General features: G+C 44.6%; 2 protein-coding genes across 8 annotated transcripts in view; one reads left to right on the top strand and one right to left on the bottom strand.

Moving 5' to 3' along the window:
- The window catches only part of FAM234B (family with sequence similarity 234 member B), a 23187-nt gene extending 11967 nt beyond the window's left edge, over nt 1–11220 (top strand). Inside the window, exons 5-13 of one of the 2 annotated variants that reach the window (XM_032988350.2) lie at nt 502–632; nt 1316–1463; nt 1818–1959; nt 2595–2738; nt 6167–6248; nt 6479–6634; nt 7246–7363; nt 8524–8750; nt 9174–11220. In XM_032988350.2, the coding sequence (XP_032844241.1) occupies nt 502–632; nt 1316–1463; nt 1818–1959; nt 2595–2738; nt 6167–6248; nt 6479–6634; nt 7246–7363; nt 8524–8750; nt 9174–9179 (1154 nt within the window). In that variant the 3' untranslated portion in view covers nt 9180–11220. Of the gene's footprint in view, nt 1–501; nt 633–1315; nt 1464–1817; nt 1960–2594; nt 2739–6166; nt 6249–6478; nt 6635–7242; nt 7364–8523; nt 8751–9173 lie in introns of both variants that reach the window. The other variant, XM_032988349.2, reaches the window with a different exon arrangement.
- Nucleotides 11155–26989, bottom strand: GSG1 (germ cell associated 1). Of its 6 annotated transcripts, none has more exons than XM_032988351.2 (7): nt 26871–26989; nt 25779–25885; nt 20071–20389; nt 16615–16662; nt 13650–13802; nt 13420–13531; nt 11155–12370 (listed from the first exon to the last, which is right to left on the bottom strand). In XM_032988351.2, the coding sequence occupies exons 2-7, from the start codon at nt 25809–25811 to the stop codon at nt 12055–12057; spliced, it is 981 nt and encodes a 326-aa protein (XP_032844242.1). In that variant the 5' UTR covers nt 25812–25885; nt 26871–26989; the 3' UTR covers nt 11155–12054. The 6 variants fall into 6 exon arrangements, with proteins under 6 accessions (XP_032844242.1, XP_032844243.1, XP_032844248.1 ...); XM_032988352.2 differs by lacking the exon at nt 26871–26989 and adding an exon at nt 25974–26134; XM_032988357.2 differs by lacking the exons at nt 13650–13802; nt 26871–26989 and adding an exon at nt 25974–26134.

Raw genomic sequence — 26989 nt, 5'->3', positions numbered from 1 at the left:
AGGTGGAGTGAGCATGCCATGCTGGAGTGGCTATTTGCTGCTGGGAGTTTAACTGAGACACAGATTTGCACTTTGAATATCAGAACAGCCCATCTGTTCCCTTTCCTGGCATCTACCTACAGGCTTTACTGCTGGCTGAGCAAAACAAGTGCTGTCCTGCAGAGCAGCACTCTCATTTAGGTTCTCCTTCCAAGAGTGAACCTCAAATATTCTCTGCTATCTCAGGAATTGTTTTGGGCTCAGGTCTTTCTATAGAGATGCTAAGAAGGGAGCTCAGCAGGACTTGAGGCATAACTCAAAGGCAATCTGAAGAAATGCTGGGGGAAGAGCTTTGCTTCCCACTGCAACTTGCCCCATTTTGTAGCCTTGTCTTTCCTCTTCTCAGAGATTGGGGGACACAACCTCTTGTTCCCTCCTTCAAGAAGGTTTTGTGGAACCCTCTGGGGATACCCACTGGTTCCCCAGGTGCTGCAGATCTTTTTCATCATGTTCTTCCTGCAGGCAAGACCATCTGGACACTGAACTCCATCCACCTTTCAAGTGGGATCCTGGCTGCACCGGCTGCAACTCTTCCGGATGTAGATGGAGATGGGATTAGGGATATTGTTGTTCTGGCTCTCAGAGAGACAGAGGTACAGCATATCCCTGCTCAAGGTTTGAAAGAACCTTGACTATCTAGAAGAACAACAGGGAGCATAGTGTGGAAAGGCTGTTACAGGAGCTGCCAGAGCCCCTAATTTTCATTCCCTTAGATTTGCCTGAAAAGCACCCTTTTTCTTTCAGTGGGTCAGAGCAGTGAGATTAAGCAATAATGACGCTACCTGCATTTCTTGTCAATTGGGAATGAGCAGAAAGGTCATTATTTACCCCTGGCTGAGACTTGAGAATTACCTCTTTCTGTTCAGTTAAGTCTTGGTTTGAAGTGGGTACTTAGCAGCAGTGTAGGGAGCCATGTTGAGATAGAACTCTGGAGAAAGGAGCATTCAGGTTATCCAAAATAAATAAATGCTTCCGTGATTAATTCACATGCACATTTCCTCTATGCTCATTTCACCCCACAGTTTTAGCATTATTATTGTTGGAGGAATTCAGGTTTTTGAAGTCCCTTCTGTCTTTGATGCATTTGCAGTCAAGAGAAAAGCATGCATGTAAGGCGCTCAGGAAGCTAGAGTGAGCAAAGAGAAAGGGACCACTAGCTAGACCTTGCTGTGGGAGGGAAAGAGCAATGGAGCTTCATGCTGTAGGGACTGGGAAAGATTCTGAGAGCACAGGTGCATGAAAGCACTGCTAAATCTCTGCATCTGTCTCTTTGCAGCCTGATGTGTTTTTCATCTTGGTGTCAGGAAAGACTGGGACTGCTTTGGGTGGGCCTGTGAAGTACAACACCAATGGAGAAGGGAAAGTGATTGGACCCCAAGTCCACATCACCAGCCGAGGAGCTATCTACATCCTGTTTGGCTTTGGTAAGATGCATCTTGTCTCTCCAGAACTTCACCTTACTGAGAAAATATTAATACCTAATTTGGCCCAGAGTGTCCCTGGGATATTTTTTCCATGCCTTCTGCTGTAAAAGCTAGGAGTAGAGGACATGTGAACATGTCTCACCGCCATGGTGTGGAAAAGTGCAGAAGCACCAATATCTGCCAAACTGCAATACCTTGGGAGATTCCCAAAGGCACATCGTGCCAGGGAAGTTCCAGCTCTGGGCGTTTCTTTGCCTTCTACCACAACTTCAGTGGACCTTCTCAAGGACCTTCCATGCTACTAGGCAGTTAACTTTTGCAGGCAGGACTCTTCATCTTTACTCTTCCTGGCAGGCAATGTTCAAGCAGTTGCCCTGAGAGATATCTTTACCCAAGCCAGAAACCGGGACAGCTTTCCTGCAATGCTACAGCAAGAGGAGCCAGAGTGGGAAAAGCGCAGATCTGTCAACTTGTCAGAACTCATTGACATTTATAGGTAGGAGATGGACTTGTCATCTTGCTTTGGCTAGTAGGGGAAGGGGAGGGTAGGCACCTCTTAGTGCCTAGAGTTGGTCCCTTCCACCTCAGTATTGTCCTTTTCATTGTCCAGTTGATAACAGTACTTCAGGAACCCATTGTTCTCTCCCTTTCCTGTGGTTGTGCTAGCAAAAAAAAGTTCAGAGTATGATAAAAGGGAGTCCTTTGCTTCTCCTGCTGCTTGTTCCTTTCTTTCACCCACTGTGCATACCTGGAGTTAAAAAAAAAAAAGTTGTTCCCAGCTAATGGAGTCCCTTTGGGAAGCTCAGTCTGTGTACAGCATTGTGGGCCTGGATTTCTCAGGTCCTTCTTTATTGCCAAATTGTGATCAAGGTCAGCCTGGATAGGAATAAAGGGAAGGAACAAATGTGAACCCCCAAAATCAAGATGTTCAGAAGACCCCACACCTGAATTTAGCCCACTTAACTGAGGAATCCCCAAAGGAAGCTAAGATCTGACCCTGGGAAAAAGACGGGCTTCTCCAAGAGTAGTTCAAATCTTATGTTGGATGGATTGACATGTGGACAGGCAGCTAGTGCTGAGATGTGCAGATACAAGCCTCAGAATCTCCTCTCTGCTTTCCATTTGTCCCAGTGGGGGTGTTGACTTCCTGCAGATGATGAAGACACCTGACACAAACTGCAGCAACCTGCTCATCACAACCAAAGAAGGTTTGATCCTACTGCGGGGACAAGACCTGGAGCCCCTCTGGACCCTGGAACTGCAGAACATCAGCAGGTTACATACTGGAAATGTTTTTCTGTCCTATTTCTTCCTGTATCATTTCCTGCCTTTCACTTGTAAGCATATATGCTGCTTATTAAGCAATTGAGAAGAATTCTCCAAGTCTGCAGAGAAATCTAAGAAGTGGAGGTATGCAGATGCATTGTTGAGGAAGTGAGGAAGGCAGGGGGAGCAAGGAACAGAAGGCTGAAAACCTGAGCTGCGTGCTTGGGAGTGATAACAAATAAGGGGCTTAATTCAGGTATCCAGCACTGATGCCAGGGGAATGTTGTGGCACTGGAATTCAGGGAATTACTGGTGTGTGATTCAGCCCATCTACTGTCCAGGGCTGCCACTTGCCAGCTCAGTGGAGAGGAGCGGTTGTATTAGTGATATTAAGTATTTAGAGGAGGTGCCTGAGTATGGCCCACAGATCTTAATGTTCTTTGAAAGCTGAAAATGAGCACGCTCATGGCAGGCAGCACACCATCTATACTGAATATAATCCTTAAAATAATACTGCTCATGCTCTAATTTCACACATGGAAATTAAGTAATTTGCCAGGTCTCATGGGTTGATAATAACCAGCAATTCCATCTTGCCCAGTATTAAATATTTGTAAAGGTCAGTTGGGCACAGTTGAGGGAAATTAGTGGGAAACAAAATGCTTGCTCTGCTATCTAGAGGAAAGAAAGCAGCTCTCAGCTCAATGTTACCTGACTGTCAAGAGCATCTATAGGAAGAAGGCACTGGAACTTCATTAAGCAAAAAAAAAATCGGTGTTTAGCTAGGTTTGATATTCAGATAATGTCCACAATCTTGAGGGCTGATGGGTGATGTTAGGAATGGCTTATATCTAATTGATTGTGCTATGAGGAAAGGAGATTAAGTGTTCGGGGCCCAGAGTCTGCAGACTTCTGGATGTGTCTGGGGTCTAATTTAAAGGATAAGTGTGTCTTGACTAAGCAAAGCCAGTTTATGGGTGCAGTAAAATCAGTAATACAGAAGAAATTTCTAAATGGACCCACTAATGGATTGGAAAATTTTATGGGTTCAAATCAAGAAGAGTTGAAAACTGCTTAACGTGTTCCATTCATAGAATTGCAGTATGGTTGTGGTTGGAAAGCACCTCTGGAGACTTCCTAGTCCAATCTACCTGCTCAGGTAGGCTCAGCTAGAGCAAGTTGCTCGCTCAGGGCTGTGTGCTGTCAGGTTTTAAATATCTCTAAGGATGAAGACTCCACAACCTCTCTGGGCAACTAGCATTCCAGGTTGCTGCACTCCAGCCCTGTTTCTTGTGGTTCTGTGACCTCCCAAGGGACAGAGTACAACATGTGTACAGAAGCTGCCGGATAGGCATTGAAAAATAATGAAAGCAATTCTTATTCAAAGCCACTGTGCTGAAGTCCTAGACTGCCTGTTTTCTCGGAGTTAAGAGAGATGAAATCTGGTAGACTGAATACGTTGTGGACATGCATTTAAGAGGGTATTTTTTTTAGGACTTAGAGAAGTTCTGCTTAAGCAGCACAGGCTGGGGGACAAATTCAGCATCAGACAAAGCTTACAGAGCCAGCTGAGAGCTCCCTTTTTGCTGGGTAAACCTGCCTCAAGCACATCAGTCCAGCCAGGCAGACTGAGTCCAGCCCTTTCAGAACAGTCGTCAAGAAAAACAACCTGGATGCTGCAGATGTGCTGCATTTCCAGGTATCTTTTGATAAGATCCCTGGAAAACCATAAAGAAGAATCAGTAGTCATAAAACAAGGGTGAAGTTCAGAGACCATGAAATTGAGTAAGCAGTTGAAAATTGTGTTATAAATGGATGTTTCAGATGAGAGAGGATTAATAGCAGGTTGCTGTGGGGATTACTGTTGGGCAAGAATAATTACTAGCCTTCTGATTCATTTGAGAAAGTGCTTAGGGGATTTCTCTGTTGATTGGTAGCATCTAAAATACGTATGTCTGTCTACATTCCGTTTGCAGTATCTGCTGCTGACTGTAACCCATAAGGGACATGAGAAGAGGCACCTTAGGAGAGGTTTTAAGTTTGTGCCCATAGGATAGAACTACCTACTACTTCCTTTTCCTACTGGAGAGCTTTCAAGCTATAGGAGTGTCCCTTGTTACTGCCTTGAAAGCATTGGTTCTGGTTGCCAAAGGTGTCTGTAAAGCAAATTATGTTGTTTGATGTAGTAAATACATCAAAGTGTTTGTTGTTTGATGTACTGCTGTACCGTGGCATGGCTGTTCAGGAGCCATTTTGGTATGCACATTTTAAAGGGAAAGCTGGAAAAAAATGGAGAAAAGGGCTGGAAAAAATGCTTTGGCATGGAAGATTTAAATTAGAGGGTTTATATGATCAAAGAGAAGCCTGAAAGGTGAGTTCATAAGCATGTGTAAGTAATAGGAGGTAACAGGCATTTTAATCTAGCCATAGCGAGAACAAGTGCCTTGGAGCAAAGAGCGTTCATGTTCAAGAAAATGAAAATGTAGTCATGTTTCTTTGGGTGAGATTAATCATTAGAACTGTCTGTCATGAGAAGTGATGAATTCATCTCATGTTTGTGTTTCTGTATCAAGCCTCATGGCTAGTAGATCTAGTCAAAGTCAGCCTACTGATACTTGGTTAATTGAGTGAAATACAGCAATCTGTCATAAACAAGAGGAGGGAGGACATACTCTGATGATCCTGCCTTACCATAAAACCTCTGATTCTGTGAATTTTGAGGAATTGTTTGTGCTTATTTAGAACATTGTGTGTAGCTGTGATGAATTTAAGGAAGACAGAGATAAGACTCAGAAAGCCAAAGGCAAGCAAGATGGTTAGAAAACAGTTACAATGAGAGATATTCAAGTAGTAGTGCTATGTCACCCAGAAGGGAGAGTATGAGAGGGGACTTCATTTAAACTGCTGAAGGTTATAAAAAGGCTTGTAAAACTGCCAACAATAAGAAAACAAAGAATCATGGGCTGGCATTAATGGTGAATATATTAAGAGCCATTTCTCACAGCTAAGGCAGCTTGGGAAATACCCTTTCAGCAGGAGGTCAAATCTGCCAATGCATTTTGAAAGGGCTGGGTAATTTTTTATGACCATAACAAAAACGTGCAGGTTTTCATGCTAAGGGAAGAATAATACTGTCATGTCACAGGGTGATAAACAAATGTCTACACAGGCCAGCAAGGGATGCCCCACACTCAGACGGCTTTAAAGAATGGCTAACAAGCATCATAGACTGCTTGATAATTTTTCACTTTTCTGATCCACCAACAAATGGTTCCTGACAGTCAGAACATCTCTGAGTGGATGAAAGATCTTGTTTAGCATGGCAAATCCTGCCTTTTTACGAGGCAGAATGGAAGATGAAAGCAACTGTGCTGCCTCCATCAGAAATACCTGCTTTTCTGCCATGGGGCTGAGTGTTTCTTTTTCCAAATTTGCAGCCAGCCTGTACCAGGTTACTTTGGTGCTGACCAAACTCTGGACTTCATGCTGCAAGCACAGACCGGAGATGGGAATAAAAAGGTAAAACAAGTGAAGGCAAGGAGGGCAGTGGCAGCATGGGAGTCGGGGAGGTTGGGTAGAAAGGGACAATCATTCCCTGCTCCTTGCTCTTCCCATTTCTGTGGCTGACACTCATCAGAGTGTGGCCACAGTCATGAAAGGGAACAGCACAGGCCATGCCACTGCAAGGGGGCTCTCTGTATGCCTACACCTGGACACCCATTAATGCTAAATCTCTTCCCTGCCTTGAGGTGGTGGTGATAGATGGCAAATCCGGCCTCCCTGTTTGGAACCAGGAACTCCCATGGCAGAAGCAACAACTCGATGCACTGTCAGTCATGACTTTGGACAAGAAGTCTGTTTTTCTCTTCTGGGCTGATGAAGCACAGCCTGTGTTACAAAGTTTGGTGAGCAAGCATCTTTTCTTCACTTTGAGGTTTCTCTGAAAGGCACATACAGTATCTGCCTTTTATTCCTAATGTAAATGAACTTTAAACCTGCCATATAAGGCTGTCAAGGACATCTTTTCCTCTTGCTTTGACACTGACTTCTCTGAGCCTGAGCACAGGAGTTTTTGTGTGCACATTCTTCACCAGAAGGCTTTGTTGACAGAAAGTTTGTGTCCACAAAACCAGAACTTTGCGTGAATTTCATTTTTTTCTGCAAGACTAAGATGTTTTTCCTGCAGATTTGTTCCCAGCCCCAGACCACTACTTCTCTGCTCACAGGCACACAAGTCAGCATGGAGACTGGAACTTGTAGACTGTAGCTTTGCCCATCAAGCTGACTTTGACAGAACCAAATCTCAATCTTACTAGACAGAAGTTGTGGAGCAAATTCTGGTTTAGAAAAAAAAAAACTTTGCAGGATTTGATTTCTGTAAAACTGTAAGAATTTTTGATTCTCGGATCCATGTAAGGACATCACAGTGTCAGAAAACTTCTTTATTTCTTTGGCAAAGCTAGACTCCTCTTTGCTAGCCAGCTACAATGTTTTTGTCTGTCCTTTGTTTCAGCAGCAACCTGGTCCCAGACCTGAGCGCCCAGGACTGCACCACCTTTATCTCCTCCATCCTGTTTTTCAAACAGTCCTTTTGGACCTCACCAATACAACAGACAAAGTCATTGCTTCAGCAGGTGAGTACAAATGGAGGAGAAACTACCTAGGCTTAAAGAAATATGGAGGGAGAGATAGCTGTGAAAAACAGTGGGGTGTAGTTGTGCCTGTAAAGATAGCACCTGAGGTCTGCCACACACAGGCCAGCAGTGGGAAGTAAGATTCATCTTCCTCCTGAAGGAAGGTACTGTCCAATCCCTACTTTGCAAATAAAAGACCCACCAAGTTTCTTGCACATGTTTAAGCAAGGAAAGGTCCAAGTTTGATTTCATGCATGCTTTACACCAGAGAGCATGTTTTAATTGCTTGCTTTCCATGGAGCTATTTATGGTTTAAGGCAGTGCATGAAAAATCACTATGAAAATTTTCTCTGTCACCTCAGTTAGACTTCTGCCTTTGTCGGCCATCTACTGGTCTCTGGGGTAGCAGCTGTGCTCCTTCTTCCTCTTTCCTTTTGAAAGGGAGAATCCAAAATATTTAAATGTGTGATTTCAGGGAAAAGTAGATCTGGATTTAACATCAATACAAGATTGTACAGCCGCTGTTGGATTTCCTTGCTCTTTCTAAAGCAGTTCAACCAACATCCAGCCTCTTGAGAATGGCAGGATGTGGGATAAAAGATCAGTTCATCCAGCAGGGAGGCCAGTAGTAGGCCAGGAAGTGTAGAAAAGCTGCTACATAGTAATACATGTGATTGGATTTGTATCAAAAACACAGCTCAGTCAAGAACAAATAGAATATAATTTTTAGAGGGATTTATTAGAAATTGGAATTTCTGAGGTCTGTACAGATCATTCTGCAGTACCTGGAGTGAATTGACTTGCCTATGCTTTACCAGTTTCCCCTCTTACAGAAGTAAAACTGTAGCTGCTAACAGATATGGGAAGGAAAGCTCTCTGAAAGTGTACTGCATTATTGAAATATGTGCATCTGCTATGTCAGCTCAAAAACATCACCTGGAAACAAACCCTTCCATTTCTGATCTAAATTTATTTCCATGGAAAATTTTTAACTTAAAATCATTTTCCCTAATTAAGGTACATGCAATTGTAAAGTCAAACTGAATATATCTTCGGTCCAGTGGATGTTTTGACCGATTAAAGACTGTAAGATTTCTTGTGGAAGTAACATGTTCATTTACTCCTCACCAATATTTTCTTGCCCTTTTCTGATGGACCAGTTGGAATTAATGATCTCCAAAAGGATGCATTTCACATCACTGTGACAACAACTGCAACCTCTGAAAAACAGCCAGGATTTCTCTCAGTCAGCAAGCTGGGCCTGAAGTGGGCCATGATGAGTCAAGGTCGAATGGTGTGGCTAAAGGACACAACCACTCCCAAAATCAGCCGTGGAGAAGTGAGACGATTTCTTGCCCGGCTGAAATTTGTTGACTTTCCTCAGAAGGTGAGATGGTGCCAGAATCCCTTAGGAAATCCAGACCTTTGTCTGATCTCTTCCCTACAGACACAGTTAGGTGCTCTTTGGGATGCAAAGAGACTGGTGGCATGCAAAGAGACTGCAAAATTACTGTAAGCCCCTTTGGGCATAAGATGGGCAGACTGAGACACCCAGCTGTGCTTTGACAGTTGGACAGGGAAGGGGGATCTCAGAAAGAGTTACTGAGTCTTAGAAAGACTTAGTAAGGGACTGAGAGACTCATGGAGTAGAGAGGTGGACAGAGATCATTTGTTTTGACACAGGCAAACAAGGGTCCTCCATATGGTAGTGTCCAGGTTCAGTTGCTGGCCTGTGAATTACTGCTTTTCTATACCAAACTGGATCATAATAGGTTTTGGCTTTAGTCTTTCTTTGCCTTTCCTTCTCCAGCTCTAGCCTGGTGGTTCCTTGGATTTTGTTTGGACCTGTGGCCTGTACAGGGAATACAGGAAGCTGCTCTGTGGATCTTCAGGAAAACTGCTGTGTAGAGGGAATGGGGGCTAAAAGCAATTCCCCTTTCATCAGCTCTCTGGGCAATGCTGCTGGAGGCAGGTTTGTCTTAGGCAGACCTGTCCTGTACCAGAGGAACCTTGTTCAGCGTCTCTCCCTCCATATGCTGTTCTTGCATGCTTCCTTCCAGGTAACACAGAAATGTGAATTTAGAATTTATATACATATATATATATAAAAAACTCCAGGTTTTATGTATATATATATATGTATCCATTTATACAATATATGTATATTTTTTGTATGCTTAATTTATGAATGAGATTTAGGACACTCCTTTTTATGTCCAAACAGTATTTCCAGGCAGTCAAACAAGCTATAGGCCTAGAGTAGGCCATAATGACTCAAGGCAAATGGTGTGGCTAAAGGATACCACCTGCTTTAGTCTTGGTATTTTTGAAGAGAAGCCTCTGGCTGGCTCCTGCAGGGCTAGTCTTCTCTACAACCTTTCCTGTGCTCTCAGCCCTCTTCTCCATTCTGTCCCCAAACTCAGAAACGAACTAGCTCTCTAGCTGAAGTACCTGATCTAGGGAAAGATGGTCCCCACAGCATTTGCCAGTCCTTGCGCTTGCATATTTCTTTCCCCAATCCCAAATTCAGGACAGGTTCTTGTGGGTGATGTAGAGGCAAAAGTTTCACATCTTATTTCTATCCATCCCTAAGCTTTTTCTGAAGCCAAAGTGTCACTGTAACATCACATTGCAGTTCAGTAGACTGAGTCCCACTCTGCAGATGCATCGCAGCCCTTTTGGGATAGATTCCCAGCAGATCCTCACTAGCACTAAAGATCACGGTAGAGCAGTCACAGCAGAGAAGATTCTCACACCACTGCTTCAGGGTTTAGAGGCTCAGACAGAGATAGAACTAGAAAGCTTTTCTGTTCATTCTACCCCTATTCTGGGCTCTGTGTTACCATTCCCTTGCCAGCCCAGCCTTGTGTTCGGTTCCAGGAGGAACAGACTACTCCCAGGGCACATTTGCTCACAGTATGTTTAGTGCTTTGAACTGTGCCTCTTGAGTGTGCCATCAGTCTCCTGTGTTGTAGTTCCAGAGCATCTACATGAATTTTCTTGTAATAGCAATGACCATATAAAAAACAACCCCAGCAGCTCCCCGCAGTGCAGGGCAACAGCATAAGAAGTGTTTTCCCAGTATGCCTTTCTAGGTCTGACCTTTGACATTATGCAGAGCCAGACTGAGATGAGGATTACAAAGGACTCTTCTGTCCTCCTGCTGGTACATGCCTTTCCAGCCTCCCCACACTTCCCTGTGAGTGGTGAAGTGATGGCAGGACTTTGACCCTTCCTCCAGATGGGCTCATCTACCATGGATTTGCTCTCCTGGGCTCTTGACACCTCTCCTTACTATATCACCCTCTCTCTTCTCTGTCCCTGCATCTCCATATAAAGCTTCCGGGATAGCCCTTCAGGATTAGCTGCAAGCTCCAAGGCTGGTCCTTGGGCGCTGCTCTCTTAACGTCAGAGCCTGTGAACAGTTTGTATATGTTTAAGGGTATTTTTGTGTAAATAGCTCTGTATATATTAGCACAACTGTAGCAAGGGTTCTAGGCCTGGCATTTTCCTCCAGACAGGAGTTAGTGTTTATAATACATAGTCAGTAAATACAGCTGCATAATAGGGACTGAAAGTGTGAGGACCAGTAACATGAATATTAAACAGGAGTGACCCTTCTCTCCTGTCTAGCCACCACCTTGCTGGGAAAGGTGAAGCAACTGCTAGCTAAGTAGTTATTCTCCTGAGAGAACTCATATTCAAGTGCAGTAATGTTAGCTCCTCCATAATGTGAATTCACCCTGCTCGTGCACACACACATCCCCCACTGTGAATAAAGAGTCTGTCTGTATATTGTTGGGAAAATGTATTTGAACTGTGAACTGCAGTGGAGCAAATAAATACTGTATACAGCATCATGTGTCAAGTGAACCAGTGTTTCACCCGTGAGAGGTGAGTTTGCTTGATTTGGGGATTGTTTGCTATATTTTTACAATGGGGAGAAGGGGACAGGTAAAGAGAAACAAAGTAAAAAGCAAAAGCCCAGCCAAGGATTCTTAAAGGTTGTCAAGAAGCACAGTAGAAAGAGACAGGCAGGAAAGTACCTCAGAATGGGGGATTTTTGGGGAAAAAAGCAAGAAGGGAGGATGGGGGGGAGTCACAGATAGGAAAGAGGAGGAAAGAGATGTTTGAAAGCAAGCTCACTTTCCTACTCCAGCAGCATTTTTAATCTGGGGGCAAGGAGAGGAGGAGGTTGGGCCTGGAAATTAAGAATAAATAGGGTGTTCAGAGAGGATTACAGCCAATCAATATAAGCACCAATGCCCTTCACTCATGCACTGAACCGGGGGGGGTTGCTGGAAGGTCAATGTGACACCACCCAAAGATGCCCAGCACTGTAATTTTCCAGCTGGATGGCACTGACTATTTATTCCCAGGTGCAATACTGTTGGGATTAGGACATCTGCCTCAACTCTGTCTGAAAGACCTTGGAGACATCTGGCACCAGCAACATGTCCCTCCAATGTCACGCTTCCCAGCTGAGGACACCCATCAAACTGTGATCAGGGAGGACCCACCCAGCTGCTGTTGGCACTGCTGTTGCCCAGGCCCCGTGTCCAACTATTCTCACTCCCCAAACTGTAGAAGAAGGAAGAGCTCCACCAGAACTTGCTAATAGTGGTGCTAGTGTTTGGTTCAGAGCTCTTGTGCCTCCCAAACCCTACTGCTGTGCCCCGGTGTGTTCATCCCTAACAGTGATCCTCCCTGATCGTCTGTCCCACGGCCTCATCCAGCTCCAGCTCTGGTTCCTGCTGTAGCACTTTCTGCTGCATCTCAGAGTAGAAGTCGACTCCCTCAGAGACTGAACGGAGGGGCTTGTCTTGGGGCTCATAGTAGTGGCTTATTTGCTGCTGTATGAAGCACCGGTGGTGCTGAGGCTGATCCTTGAGGCTCCCTTTGTAGCCCTTGATGTGGTTCTTTTTGAACTCCAGCACCGTCTTGGTGTAGGTGTTGAGAGTGGTGACAGCAGAGGCCATGCAGCAGGTGAAGGAGGCCCAGGCCATGCTACAGGAGAGACAGAAGAATAGCACATGCTGTGAGAAGCCAAGAAGGGTGAGGAATTTAGCTGCGTGCACCATGATGCACCCTGATTTGCCAGGTATGGACAGGAACTAGAAAGACGAAGGCTCATAACATTAGAGTTCTTAGGGGTTATCCCACCACAAGATTCTTTTTAGATCAGTGGGTTAAATACTGGTCATCCCTGTCACAGGGAAGGGAGGCACACAGGGAGAATAAAAAGGGCAGCAGGACAGCACAGCTTGGAAGCAAGCTCTGTATCACAGGGCTGCTCAATGTCTTCCTGGACATGAGGCATGTCTGCTTGAGCATAACCAGATGGCCATGCTGACATTTGATGTCTGCGGCTGACATGGCACTGGAGTTTTTAAGTCTTAAGAATCAATGTGGTCGCTGTCAGTACACCATTGCAAATTGAGCCTGCACTTTCCATGGGCACTTGCAAGGCTCATCCAATTGTTTTTCAAGTCAGTTACAGCATATCAGCTATGGTTGGCTTCTTTAGACTTTAGAGAAAGGAACTCTGAGCCACCTGCTTTTTGCAGCAGCTCTTCCTGGCTACAGTGTCCACATCTTTAAGCATGTGTCTAGGCTTGGTGCTGCAGGAATAGGCACTTTGGACATTGGTTAGTGAAGGTGCCAAACCATCATGCAACTTACTTAAACTGCAGAAAAACAAGGCATGTTTGAGAGCATCATCACAAGTGTGACGCTGGCTTCTGGACGCAGAGAAGAGCTGAGACCAAACAGGACAAACCAGCATAGGGACAAATATGATTAGTCAGCAGGGTTGAAAGCACTTGTGTAGGTGTGATGCCATTGTTTTGCCAGTCCTTGGTAGCTACTCATTTAAGTAACTCAGCAACTATTTGTTAAAGCAGGGGACGAGGCAAAGACAGATTAGCAGTAGGAGAACCATGGTACACCTGTCTTTGGAAACAGAAGGTGGAGAAAGGAGGAGGTGGGTTTTGGCAGGGTGTAGCATGGCTGAAGCCTGAAAGGCTGGGGAGGTGAAGGATTCAGAGCTCACGTACTAGAATGCCCAGCCATAGTCCCATGAGTGCGGTCTCCAGTCCTCTGGTCCCATATTAACCGTTGCCTGGAAGACTTGAGTGTACATCATGTGTGCCACCATCCCAAGGAGACCTGGACGCAAAAGACAAGAAAGCAGTTACAGCAAGAGCCAGAGCAGCATACTTCAGCCTTGCCTGGGAGAGGAGGCTCTCCTGCTGCTGTGGTTCCAAGCCTGCAGTAACACACTTACCTGACAGCACCGAGGAGACAGCAGCAAAGGCATTGAGCTTCAACCCACAGACTGGATTACCAATATGCAGCATTTCCACCATCAGGAGAATGAAGCTGATGAGCAGCAAGCTGATGTACAGCATCTCTGATCCCAGTGACAGCCACAGGATTCCTGCCAGGAACCAGAGACTTCTCACATCAATACAGGGTGGCTTGTTCAAGGGAGAGTACTCCCCTTTCTCAAACCAATCCTGAAAGGATGTCCTTTGGAAAGAAGGGAGAGAAGAAAAACAACGAGCACCCAGAAGCAATCCCCTCAGCCTATGAGCAAGGGCTCAAAGGATGCTGAGGGGGGACAGAGAGTCTGTCACAGAAGATGGCTTGACTAGTCTGACATGGCAAAAGATGAGAGGAACTAAAATGCTCTCTGTAAACAAGCCAGTATTATTCATAAATAGCAAGGAGGAAACCAAAGGGAAAAAGACAGGGGAAAGCTGTTAAGTATTAGCACAAGCCCTAGGGGTCATAGGTGGGCCACAAACACGCCTGAGCTGGACCTTAGAAGGTTCTTACCCATTAGCATAGTGACCTTTAGAGTAGGTTTCTAATCACAACAATGGAAGCAAACAACTTTTAACCTGGGACTCAACTGGTTAAGTAAAGAGCTGTATGGTGCATCCACGGCTAAGGCTGGGACCTGGCCTCTGGAATTAAAGAAGCCCCTTGCAAGCCTATATTTCTCACCGAAACCTCAATTAAAATGAAGCTACATTCATGAAACTACATTCCTTTGGGTGGATATCCAGCTAGAGCAGTAACATTCACCATTCACCCCTGCTGCTTGAACAGAGTGCAGGTACTTTCATGCTGGGAGTATGAGTCGGAATTTAAGTGATACCACAGTCAACAGCTGAGCTCACTGTGCAGTAGGACGTGCAGGAGAATGAGAAAAGGCATTCTAATGCTGGACTGTGGAAAAGCACAGGATTCACTGAGGAAGAATTATTAATCTGTCGAAGCAGCACTGTGAACACTACTGTTGGCAACTATTAATGGCTGTAGAGGAGACATTCAGCTGAGGAAAAGGAGTGTGAAGAAAACCCTCATTAAGATGGCATTGACTTGACTCCTCAATGTTGTTAGTGCCATAGAGGCACCCAGATCTTTAGCAAGAATTGATGAGCTGCATCCCTGCTTAAAGGAACTGGCTTCCATGACGCAGCACCCTCAGGGAGACTATTTAATTAGAGGTCAGACTGCTGAAAGTGTCCTGGAGGCTGCAGGCACCACACATGCACACAGGTCTCTGCATCATGTTCCCCGTGAGTCCAGGCTCACCACACGTGCTGCGTCATCTGGTCTTGTAACGCTGCCTATGTACTGTGGAACTGCTCTGCACACACCCAGCTCAGCCAGCCCAGCCTGCAATCAGCAGTCACACCACCTTCTCCAGTGCTGGCCCAACTCTAAAATAGCAGCTGCACTGGAGGCCAAGGTCATCTTAAGATGATGCTATGTGCAGGAAGGGGTGAAAGTGGGTACTAGAGCTGTTAAGACCACAGTGTCACTATGAGTGTCATGCTTAAGCTCACAGTGATCTTCCAATTAATCTTTAGGAGCTCAGTGTCTCACAGAACGTGGCCTTTCTGTCAATGTTGAGCCGCAATTAGACAAGGAGCAGTAGGAGGAGTGTGAGGGGGGACAGACAGATTTACAAAGTCACTTAATCAGGTTGCATAAACCTCCTTTCTTAGGAAAACAGTCTATAAGGAAGACAATGGAAACAACAGAGCCAGAGGCCCAGGCAGCAAATGAAGCACAAGAAGGTGAGAAAGAAGAAGAATGTGTTGCTACTCCTTGTGGAGTGAGCATTTTGTGGTAAATGCAAGAGTCATCCAGTAAATGTGGTCAAGTCATTAATTTCATGATAAAGTGGAGATCTGCATGACTTCAAAATGGTATTGTAACACCAGCAGTATTTGAATTATGTGAATACTGTTGCCCAAAAGAGTAAGCATGGGATTTTTTTCTACCCTGCTTTTGTGCCAAGAGTGACCCAGGTTAATCAGCACGGTGATGCCACTGCATGCCACTGGACCCCTCACCTGGGAATGCTCATTGTTTTATAAAAGCAGGTCAGCAGTCTTTGTCAGTGTTTTTGAAATAGGAGAAACAAGACAGAAAAAGAAAATTAGCTCCCTGAAAGTACTCATCTCCTTGCCGGCTGTTGCGATTCCCCAGCATCTGTTCCAGACTTTGCTGTCATGGCTTGAACACCGACACGGGCTCTGCACCCCAGGCCTTTCCCTTCACATATGAATATCCTCTGAAACAACTTGCCTCCAGCTTCCATCTCAGGGCAAGCCCACACCAACTAGTGAAAAGCTTTCAGTAAGTAAAATATCCATTGCATATGTACACATATATCCAGGTATACTGAAGTTATCCTCAGGATCATTTGAAACATGTGACAGTAACAAGAGGGGTGAGCTCTCTAATCCAGATGAAGTTTTGTATTTGATGAGGACTTCACCCTGAAAGTGTAACTTTCAGGTGTCCTGATCACTTGCCACAAAGTAAGAGGTGATTCAGCTTCCGGAGTCATCACATTAGACCCCAAAACTGAAGCACTGAGTCAACATGTAGCATATGTGGGAGGAACTGTCCTCAGGTGGCATCCATCCCCTTCCCACTGACTACAGCAAAATGCCAAGCTCAGACTGGAAAATTTATTAGATGAAACAAATCCCACTTCACAGGGGAGGGAGCCCAAGGTTTCCAGCACTGACCTCACAGATGGAAGTGGTTTAGACAAACATCTAGGAGGAAATCTTTGCTCTTTTTGCAACCATGAGGCCAAAATTTCATTCCTGGCTCTTTGGGGACCCACCCTGCTGTCCTCACACAGATAAAATGTTGCAGGTCCACCATCCCAAGGAGGTGCACTGGGCAGCTGCAGTGAGGTATGGGGGATTTGCTCTTACCTCTCTCTGCTGGTGGTGAAAGCTCAATAAAGCTACGGCATTTCTCTTCTGAAACACAAAACCAAAGGTATTAGTTTGCAAAACAATGCAGGGTACATAAGGGAAAAAAAAATATCTTCCTCTCACTCTTTTCACTTCATAGCTCCAATTATCCCTGAACCTAGACATCAGATATTCTCACCTCTGCTCTCCTTCTGACCATCTTTCCGACCATCTTTCCAGACCTTCACTGGGGCAAGGTAGGGGAAGGCAATGTCTGCCAGGAAAACTAGAAGTGGCTTTTCCAGAAAAAAATTTCAACCATTTGTAAATCTTACGAGCCTCTGGTGAATATAAAAATCTGTTGCTACTCATTCACAACATTACTCTTCATCAGGCCTATTAAGGGTGTAGCTTATAACAGACTGCAGACCCACCACTTCTTCTGAGGATGTGAATTCCCACTCACTCCAGTCTCAGCAGAGTGGTTCTAGCACTGCTTCCCAAAGAAGAAAGCAAAAAAAAAAAAATCTTCCCAAGTGAAATGCTGCATGACAGAGATGTGAGTCCCTCTTACGTGGCAAAGAATCACACAGAAATATGGTCTTCTATCCTCACATTTTAGGCATGCTATTTGGACAAAAGGTGTTCATATTTGCTTTGGCTTTTTATATTGGCCAGACGTAAGCTATTGTCTCAGCTGAGGGTCCATCCTTTATATCTGTAAGTCTCTCTTACTGCATACTGCATTACCATATATCATAGAATCACAGAATTGTTTAGGTTGGAAAAGACCATTAAGATCATCGAGCCCAACCGTTAACCTAGCACTGCTGAGTCTACCACTAAACCATGTCCCTAAGCACCACATCTACACATCTTTTAAATACTTTCAGAGATGGTGACTCAACCACTTCCCTGGGCAGTCTGTTCCAATGCTTGACAACCCTTTCGGTGAAGAAATTTTTCCTAGTATCCAATATAAACCATCTCTGGCACAGCTTGAGGCTGTTTCCTCTTGCCCTATTGCTTGTTACTTGGAAAAAGACACTGACACCCACCTGGCTACAAAACTCCTTTCAGTTAGTTGCTGAGAGCGATTAAGCTCTCTTCTCGGTCTCCTTTTCTCCAGACTAAACAACGCCCCCGTTCCCTCAGCTGCTCCTCATAAGACTTGTGTGCTAGACCCTTCACCAGCTGTGTTGCCCTTCTTTGGACGTGTTCCAGCACCTCAGTGTTTTTCTTGCAGTGAGGGGACCAAAACTGAACACAGCATTCGAGGTGCAGCCTTACCAGTGTTGAGTACAGGAGGATGATCACTTCCCTAGCCCTGCTGGCCACATTATTTCCAATACAAGCCAGGGGCTATTGGCCTTCTTGGCCACCAGGGCACACTGCCAGCTCATATTCAGATGGCTGTCAACAAAAACCCCCGGGTCCTTTCCCGCCAGGCAGCTTTCCAGCCACTCTGCCCCAAACCTGGACCATTTCATGGGGTTGTTGTGACCCAAGTGCAGGACCCGACACTCAGTCTTGTTGACCCTCATACAAATCGAAGGTCCTCTCCTATGCTTGGCACAGTGTTTTCTCCTAGAAGTATCAGCCTGTTGCTTTTCATGTAAGAATCTCGTTTTCTTAATTTCTATCCTCAATTATAATCTCTCCCAATCTCCTGTATTACTTGTCATCCACAGATCTCAGGATGCTGCCCGGTTTAGTGCTATCTGCAGTCCTCATTAACTTGTGGTTTGCTACTTCACTTAGAACTTTAGTGAGGTTATTCAGTAATGGCTCATCTAAACTAATTTTGAGATTAGCCTGAAAAAATGAAATGCTTTCTCCGGCTCAACTCAAACTCCTTTTGTCCATAGTAACCTCTTTTTTTCTGTTGTTGTTGTTGTTGTCATCTAGGCACTTGTTCCAAAGACCCACAGCAGGGTGTGGGTTATACTTAACTTACAGGAAGCAAGGGACTGAGATTGACTATGTTCTCTACCCCGTGCTCTGCTGCGATCCAGATGTAATGCACTCTCTGCAGTCCTTCAGGCAGCAGGGTTATTCCAGGACTGCCCAGTGGCCAGACAAGTCTTTCAGAGAAAGCTGTCAAAGGATGTAGTCCCATTCCCATAAGCACCATGGAAACACACCCTGACCCAAACCAGTCCCAGATAAACACATCTCCTTACACAGCATATCTGGAAATGCTCATAATAAAGCAGCCCTCTCATCTGGACATGAGAGTTTCAAGCACATTCCTTCCTGCTCCCACCCCCATTCTGTCTGCTTTTATTCAGTAGTTCTTTATTTTCAAACTCTGACAGCAACAGATAAGAAAATAAGAAATGCCATACTAGAACGGTGGCTTAGTTAAAGAAGGTAAGATGTTTGTGCTTGGAGAGGGATGAAGAAGGGAGGGCGGTGGGCTCAGGGGAACGGGCCTGATGAAACCAACTTTCATCACTGTATCTTTAGATACAAATCTCCCTGTTGGCCACCTTCTGGGTCAGTTCTGATCATTGATGTGTGTGCCAGGCCATAAAGAGCATCTGTGCACTGCAGAGCATCCACCTGTGTTGGCATGGCACAGGTTTTAGCAGAAGGACTTCAGCGGGGCTGGGAAGGAGCAAGTCAAGGGTGAAGGGAAGCACCAAAGAGGTCTGGTACAGGTTGCATGACCAGCCCCTGGCACTCCAGGGTATGCAGTGCCAGTCTCACATGGTCAAAAATCACAAATTAAACCTGTCACAATATCACAAAAACAACTAAAAAAATTACAGTACTGTAGCTCTAATACTCAGATCAATTTGCCTCCTAGCTTTAGTTCCTCTGGATTCAAATCCTCCAGGTTTTCTCTGTATCTATAAGGCAGTACTTCTCTTTCTCTCTTTAGGGTTTGTGGGGTTTTTTTGTTTGTTTGTTTGTTTTCTTTTTTTAAAAAAAAAGTCCAGTTCCTGCTCAATTCACAAAAAATCTCAGTTTGGTGATTTAAGGAGAACAGTAACTATTGCAGTACTCACCATGATAACTATAAATCAACAGCACTGTATAAAATCACCCTGCTCAGATTTCTGAGGGGGCATGCACAAATGTGCCCTGGAAAGCATGAAGTAAACTGTGTGTAGGAATGGAGGTATGGGGAAATGAGGCTCACTTCATTTCACATCAGGATGAATGATGCCATGAAAAAGTCACTGCCACCACAAAGTCACTGCGACCACCATCACCACTTGAACTTCACAGCCACTATTCCAGACCAAAGGGCACACCAGAGACAACCAACCTCCCTTGCTCCCCCTCTGTGAACATCCCAATGAAGGACAGAAATATAATGATCACAACAGTGCAGAGGGTCAATGCCATCTAGGAAAATGAAGAAGGCTTTTCTCCCGAGCGTTGTCAGCCTCCTGACTTTCATTTCCAAACTCCTGTGGAGTGAATACAAGGGAAGAAGTTGTGACTGCCTGGGCAAGACACTACCTGGCCCTTCCATGCTCTCTTCACAGGAAAGCCACATCCCTGTGTGGAAGTATCTGAAGGCAAAGCGGTCATCTCCTGTCTCCCAGCTGTAGTGCACCTCATCCTGGGATGAAACATTGCTAGCACTGGCGTCAGGCAGCATGGGGACACCGATGCACTCAGTGGCTTTGCTCTTCCCGCACAAAGGCTTGGGCACTTTCTGGGTCCCAGTGCACCAGTAGCTGCCAAGCAAGGCAGTGGTGGAGAGGCTGAGAGCCAGCAGGTTCAGGATGACAGCCAGGAAAGCACGGCGCCATGGCAATCCCTTCAGCAGCTCCATCTACAACACACAAATGGGAGGGACTGTCACACCAATAATTTGTCCCACCTAGACTTATGAATCCCTGCTCTTCCCAGTGCCTACCTGTGGGGAGGGGATATGAGCACTCTGCCCTTCTCATAACATCCCAACAGCTCACCCAGCATGGAAGAACCATTTCCTGAAAGCCAGGGTGGTGGAGCAATAGGTCAGCTTCAACCATTTCAAAGTACACTAAATATCTGTACTGGGGGAGAGGGGGTGACCTAGTAGACACAGCAGGACTGAGTGCATCAGGGTGTGTGAGCACGTGAGCAAAATGAAAGAGACATCATATTCACTCCATCTCAGAGAAGGGAGGGAAAAATTGTTAAGCAACTTCCCCGAAATACCATGTGTTGCCTTTAGATGGGGCACAGTGAATGCTCGGTCCAACTAAATGAGAATTCTTGCTGCCAAATGTCCCCAAACACTTTTTCAAGCAATTCATTACTGTACGTAGGGAGGTAGCAAGTATATTGATTTCACAGTGGAGAAAGGCAGGAAAATGTTCCCGGATCACTGAAAGTCACACATCAAAGCAGTGACCTCCTCAGGAGGGACACCCAGCTATCCAGACCTGGCAGATTGAGTTCAACCCCCAGAGCAGCACCTCCCACCTGAGCAAGCACTGCTCTGCACATCAGAAATTTGGTAGGGCGGTGGGAGGACAGTGTCTCTGCTCTCACACAAAGTGCCAAAGGGTTGTTTTTCAAGAGTGAACATTGCCACAAATGCTCTTAACCAGTTTCATCTCATCAGAAAAAGTAATTCAGAAAGCAATGTGTACCAGGGTCCTGTGGCCCTTCAGTCCTTCTCACTCTGAGGAAAGCTTAAGATTTTACGGTTCCTGCAAAACCCTGCACTGACTTCTGAGAACCCCAACTTATCACTCCATGGATTGATTAGATGTCATCTACCCACACATCAACTTTCATGTAATCAACGCATGCCTCTTCCCACATGGCACTCCCTATGTTTGGCACAACTTCATCCAGATACTCCCACCCTTTCCTATTTATGACTCTCAAAATCTATTTGCCCATGAATAGATTCAGTTTGTGCAGACATTGCCTGCTGACGGTCCTCTTCTTATAACTTTGGTTGACTCACCCAACGTTGAACGTGTGAGAAAAGCCCATCATACTGTGGACACTACTATAAATAAATGATATGAGACTGACCTTCGTATTGTTTGTGACTGCACCGCAGCAAAAAATGATGCAGTTAGAAGCATTTGTTCTGCTAACCAGCAAGCTCAGAAATGTGGTCAATAAAGATGGTGCTGAAGCTCCTCTTGGAAAGCAGGACTTCATTAGCATCTCATCACACCGAGAAAACAGTGTATGATCCAAAACACCCTCACTGAAGGCAAAAAATTTCCCAGCCCCTGAAAAATTCCTACATTGTTTTATGCTCTTGCTTCTTTTGTCTCTTCACCAGAGAATTCCTTCTTTCAGCAATGAAGCAGCTGTACCCTGGAGATGGTAGCATCTTAGTGATACCGTAACTAATGTCTTCCATGATCTGAAGACATATTGGATATCATCATTTTCTTGGAGCAGATACCTACTAGGAACAGTTAATTATGTGAAGGTTTCTGGCTAGTGTTGGTGGCCAATTCCTCACTGAAAGTTTTTACAGTAGAAAATTTGGCTTAAGACTGAAAAGGAAATTATAGATGAAATTGCTCTCCTCAAAACCATGATTTTTCATCTGAAAATAGAAACCTTCAGCACACAAAGTTTTAATCAATGCTTGATTATAAGATTTTCTGTCATCAGGTTTAAGTTTGCTCATGCTTTTATTAAAAAAAAAAATCTTTCCACTCATAATATTGACAACAATCATTTTTCTAATTTAAATCCTTAGTAGTGGGAAAAATATTCTCTCCATCTGATTTGTGATAGTAGTTGAAAGGCCATATATTTTCAGAACAAGTGATAAGGAAAAAGGCAAAAAAGTATAAGAAATGAATGAGTCAGAAGAAGGAACTGGATCAAGGATGCAGAGGACATAGGGAATAAGAAGCAAATCTGAACTACTCCTTCATGAGAATGTTGTCAGAAAAGTTTCCCTCCATAAAAGCCAAGCACTTACTGACAATAACTGACCATAGTATCTAGATAGCTCCAAAAGCAAAGCAAGTTGAATTTACCTTGTCAGCAAGTCCTCGAAGTCCTGTTAATTTGGAGGAGCAATACAGAAATAGGACTCACGCTTTGTCTGCTGTTTTGCTTATCTCTAGATCCTCCAGGAAACACAATGGCTTCAAAACCCCTTTCTCCTTTGTCTCCTCCCCTCCTCCCTCACCCCCCCAACACCCCCCATCCCACTCACTCTCCCCCCGGCCCTCCCCCAGTGATTATTAAATGCTATCCCTCCAGCCAGCAGCTGTTTCATGGAAAATGCTAATTTTGTAATCCACAATGCAATCACAGCACAGATGTTCTGGGAGATTATATGGGAAGAGATTGGTGCTGCGGGCTGGGATTAAGTGCAGAAGGGTGACCTGTATTGACTGCAGAAAGTTTCTGTGAAACATGGAAAGATCCCAGCCACCTCCATGTGGTGGCTGTTTGGGAACTTGGATGGAGAGAGCTGGCAGCTCTCTGGCCAATGCTTCAGGGGATGAATGACCTTAGCTCAGAAACTACCATCACCCTTGGCATCAGGTCACCTCTTGTGCACTGTCTTATCAGAATGGCAAAGGCCACAAGCCACCCCGCCCTGGGATGTCTTCCTGGTCAGACCTGCCAGTCACAGAAAGGGAAGAGGAAAGAAACGGGGGGAGGAAAGTTTTAGGTGACTGCATCTGCTCTGAGGACCGAGGATTTCAGATCCTGAAGAGATGACAATACAGCTCTTCGCATGGACACTGGAGATTTTAGTGACAAAAGGAGCCCCTGAGGAGAAGCCTGCTGAGTGACAGACTGGCACCAGGGCATCACCACCATGACAGAGTTATTTGAAAGAGTGACAAGTCAAAGAAGTCCAGTACTCAAAGGAATAGGGAAGACTGTCAGTGACCCTCGTAGTGGCAGCTTTTACCAAGGTACGAAGTTCACCAGGGATCCCAACTCCCAGCAGCTTCACACTGGATGAATTTGAGAAGCTAGTAAGGAGAGACAGAAAGATTCACTCACCCAAAGTCCCCTCTGAGCTCTTGTCCTGAAAGTTTAAAGGCTTTTACAATACCTGAGGGTGTTGATACACCTCATTTGGTATCAGAACAGCGAAAAGTAAGAATGGCATCATCTCTCACGAGAATGAATTGTCACTAGACGGCATGGAGCAGCACCACACTGAATCAAAATGCAAGGCAGAGGAGCACCCCAAAGGTATGCACCCTGTCTTCCCCACAAAGGCTTCACCCAGTGCCAAGCGGGTGAGGCTCCCACCACCCCTGGGATAGAGCCAGACAAATTCCCTGCAGGCCTGCCCTGCCCTGCGGCTCTGCCAGGACAGAGGAAGCCAGTGGTTCCTGCTCTCACCCCCTGCTTCCAACACCGGAGCCCGAAGGCTGGGAGACAAGTGTCCGAATAGCTCTGGGTGACAGCACAGCCTGGGACAGCCCCTGCACAGCACAGGCAGCAGACGGAGCCGGCAAATTCACAGCCCCGGACACGGGCTGTGCTACCACGGGCTCCTGACCCCTCCTGCCCTGAGTAGAACGGTCAGTAGCCCTGGCTATTTTAATCATAATCACTACATAAACTCCTTCTAATACAGATAACAGTTTCTAATACGGGCTAACTGAAAGCAATGCTAAATGTTTCCGTGCTCCATGGACTGTCTGCAAGTTTTCTGAGTAATAACAAGGTTCTGCCTGACACATCTGTGCTTAATTTACTGAAGTAGGTAAAGTAGTAACTGATGTTGTTTAAAAGGAGAGTGGTAATTTTTATTTTTTTCCATTGTTCAGTCTCTCCACATCTGGACAACTTAAGTAAATTTGGCTTCTAAATGCTCAGTAAAAAAAAAAGTCTGGTTTTCAGGCTCAAGAATATATAAAGTCCATCTCTCTACTGATAATGCTTAATGTTAACAAGTTCCTAATTTATAACTTGATGAGAGTCTCATTAAAAACCAGGATGTTATGTCAGTTTCTAAAGCTGGGATCACAGCATATATATTGATGAAATGAGATTGAATTAGATTTATATGAATAAGAATGCAGATTATAAAATAAATTTATCAGAAATATGCTTTAATTTCAAAAATATACATATATTAGATTTAGTATTCTCAATAATGGCAGATATTTATCCTTCCAGAAGATGGCAATCTTTCTCTAGTCTTCCTTTTGGGAGTCTACTGCTCACAGTGTGTGCTGGGGAAGCAACATCCAAGTTTAAATTTATGTTCCCTCCCTTTATGTTTTTTCCCCTCTATCTTCCTCTTTTTTCCACTTCTGCTAACACAGCTTCTTTACTTCAACTAGAGATATGGGAGATTTGAGTTATCTTTGAGTTATCTAAGCCTGGGGAGGCTTCTAAAATCGTTGGGGAAAGAAAAAAGGAGGAATGAATAGTGGATCTTAGCAGGTCATTTGCTCCATGTTCTGCCCCGCAGGGAACTATACTTTCTAATACATTTTCCAATATTTTGTCAAGTACCACATTAACTTTGTTGGTGTGTTTCCATCCCCAGACTATTGCACACAGTTCATAGAACATAACCACCAGAGCACGTTTCCCGATGTTCAACAAACTTCCCTTAGCAAAATTTTATGGGTTTTTTTTGTTTTGTTTTGGTTTGTTTTTTGTTTGTTTGTTTGTTTGTTTGTTTGTTTGTTTGTTTTTGTTTTGTTTTGTTTTTGTTTGTTTGTTTGGTTGGTTGGTTGTTTTTTTGTGTTTTTTTTTAAATCTATTCCAACCTCACCTTAATCTGACCAATTAGGGACAGGAAAACCAGACTGCATCTGTCTTTCACCCTACTGTGCCTTCCAGTTTTCTCCTCTTTGTATCTGATATTTCCCACCATAACTTGGCTTGGCTAGAGGTTTTGGATGTCTCTTTCTCTTTGAACTCAGCAGCAGCCAGTCCCTGGTGACTCGTTTAAAGTTTGCCCATTGAAGTAAATGCCCATAGCAGTTGATTTCCTGTGCAATCAGCCAAGTGCTTGGCTTATAGAAACAAAACAAGGAAACGAAATGCAAAACACAATCTTAGCACAACACCTCTGTGGAGGTTGCCAACTCTAAAAAAGCCCGGGTGTTTACAAGTGATGCATTTTTATTCTGGCTGTATCACACACATACTTAGGGTGTATCCTGCCCCAAAGTGACACCCTCAACTCTCAAAGATGTTGGTGGAGAAGAAGGGTGAGGAGCCCTTACCAGATAGGGCCCCAAAATTGTGATACTTAACTGGCAGGTCTCAAGAGGCACACAGCTCTTCATAGCCCTCCATGCAGCAATCCGCCTCAGGGATATCAGGGATCATACGCTGTTCTGACATTGGCTCTTCAGCTGTCCTGAAGAGGAACAGAGAGGAGGAAGAGTGGCTATTTACACCCATAACATTGCTCTTTGAAATCTGGACAAAGACGGACTCATACTCACCCTTCATTCCACACATTCTTCACACATGACACTTCCCACCGCTCCTGTTTTTGCTGTTTTTACAGGAAGAAGGTCCAGTGCTGCAGTCCCCTCCCTTACTGCCACACAGAAAGCAGGATATCTCCGGGTGGCAGTGGAACTGAGAGAGCCAGACTTCTCAAACCCAGTGACAGACAGCAAATACCAGATTTCTCCTTGAGCTTTGAATAATTCCACTCAGATTGTAACCTTTATTTAGCTGTTTGCATGATGCATTAACTCTTGCTCTGCAAATGACCTCACCAGGCATATTTTTTCTAGGCTAAGCACATTTAAAGGTGAAGTCTGTTTTTAAACATGAACAGCTTACATTGTTAGACATCAAGTCTGTGGCAGAATAGAAATAAAGATGGAATTGGAATAAGTAAATGTATCTTAAAGACGTACAAACAAGCTTGCCAGCAGTTTGGACCTATCTACTTTTTTTCCCCCTACTTTGTTTTTTTCTTCTTCTGTTCTTCTTTCTCAAAACAAGTCTTACTTGGCTGGATTTTTTTCTAATATTTATGGTTATCAACCATTCAAAGACCACATAGAACGTAGACATGAAAAGAAAAAAATCAAATGCAGCAACACAGACTTTGAAGACTCAGTAGAAATTCTAGATGCCTCAATTTCTGGATAGGTAACATAAGACTATTTAAAGGGGGTTGCTTTTCACAGAATACTTAAATTCTGGCAACTCTAGGATGTGTTCACCTGAGCACATGGAAAAAAATGTTATTTATAAAATTTAGACAACCATAAACTGTAAGCAGACAAGAAAATTACAACTTTTTATATGGATTTATAAGGATATTAAAGAGGACCCAGTCCAAGAAAGGGTCCATATAAGCCCTCAAGTAGACAAACGCTTACCTTATCCACTGCTCACTATCCCCATCTGCTCTTCTGAGGCATCCAGTGAAATACTATAAGGTGATCATGGACTCTCCTCACTATTTCTTTCTCTCTGACTGAAAATGTAGCAGCCAAGA

This window comes from Tyto alba, unplaced genomic scaffold, assembly GCF_018691265.1.
Source record: "Tyto alba isolate M040663 unplaced genomic scaffold, T.alba_DEE_v4.0 Super-Scaffold_2, whole genome shotgun sequence".
Lineage (NCBI taxonomy): Eukaryota > Metazoa > Chordata > Aves > Strigiformes > Tytonidae > Tyto > Tyto alba.
This window is presented reverse-complemented; position numbering and strand designations above follow the sequence as displayed.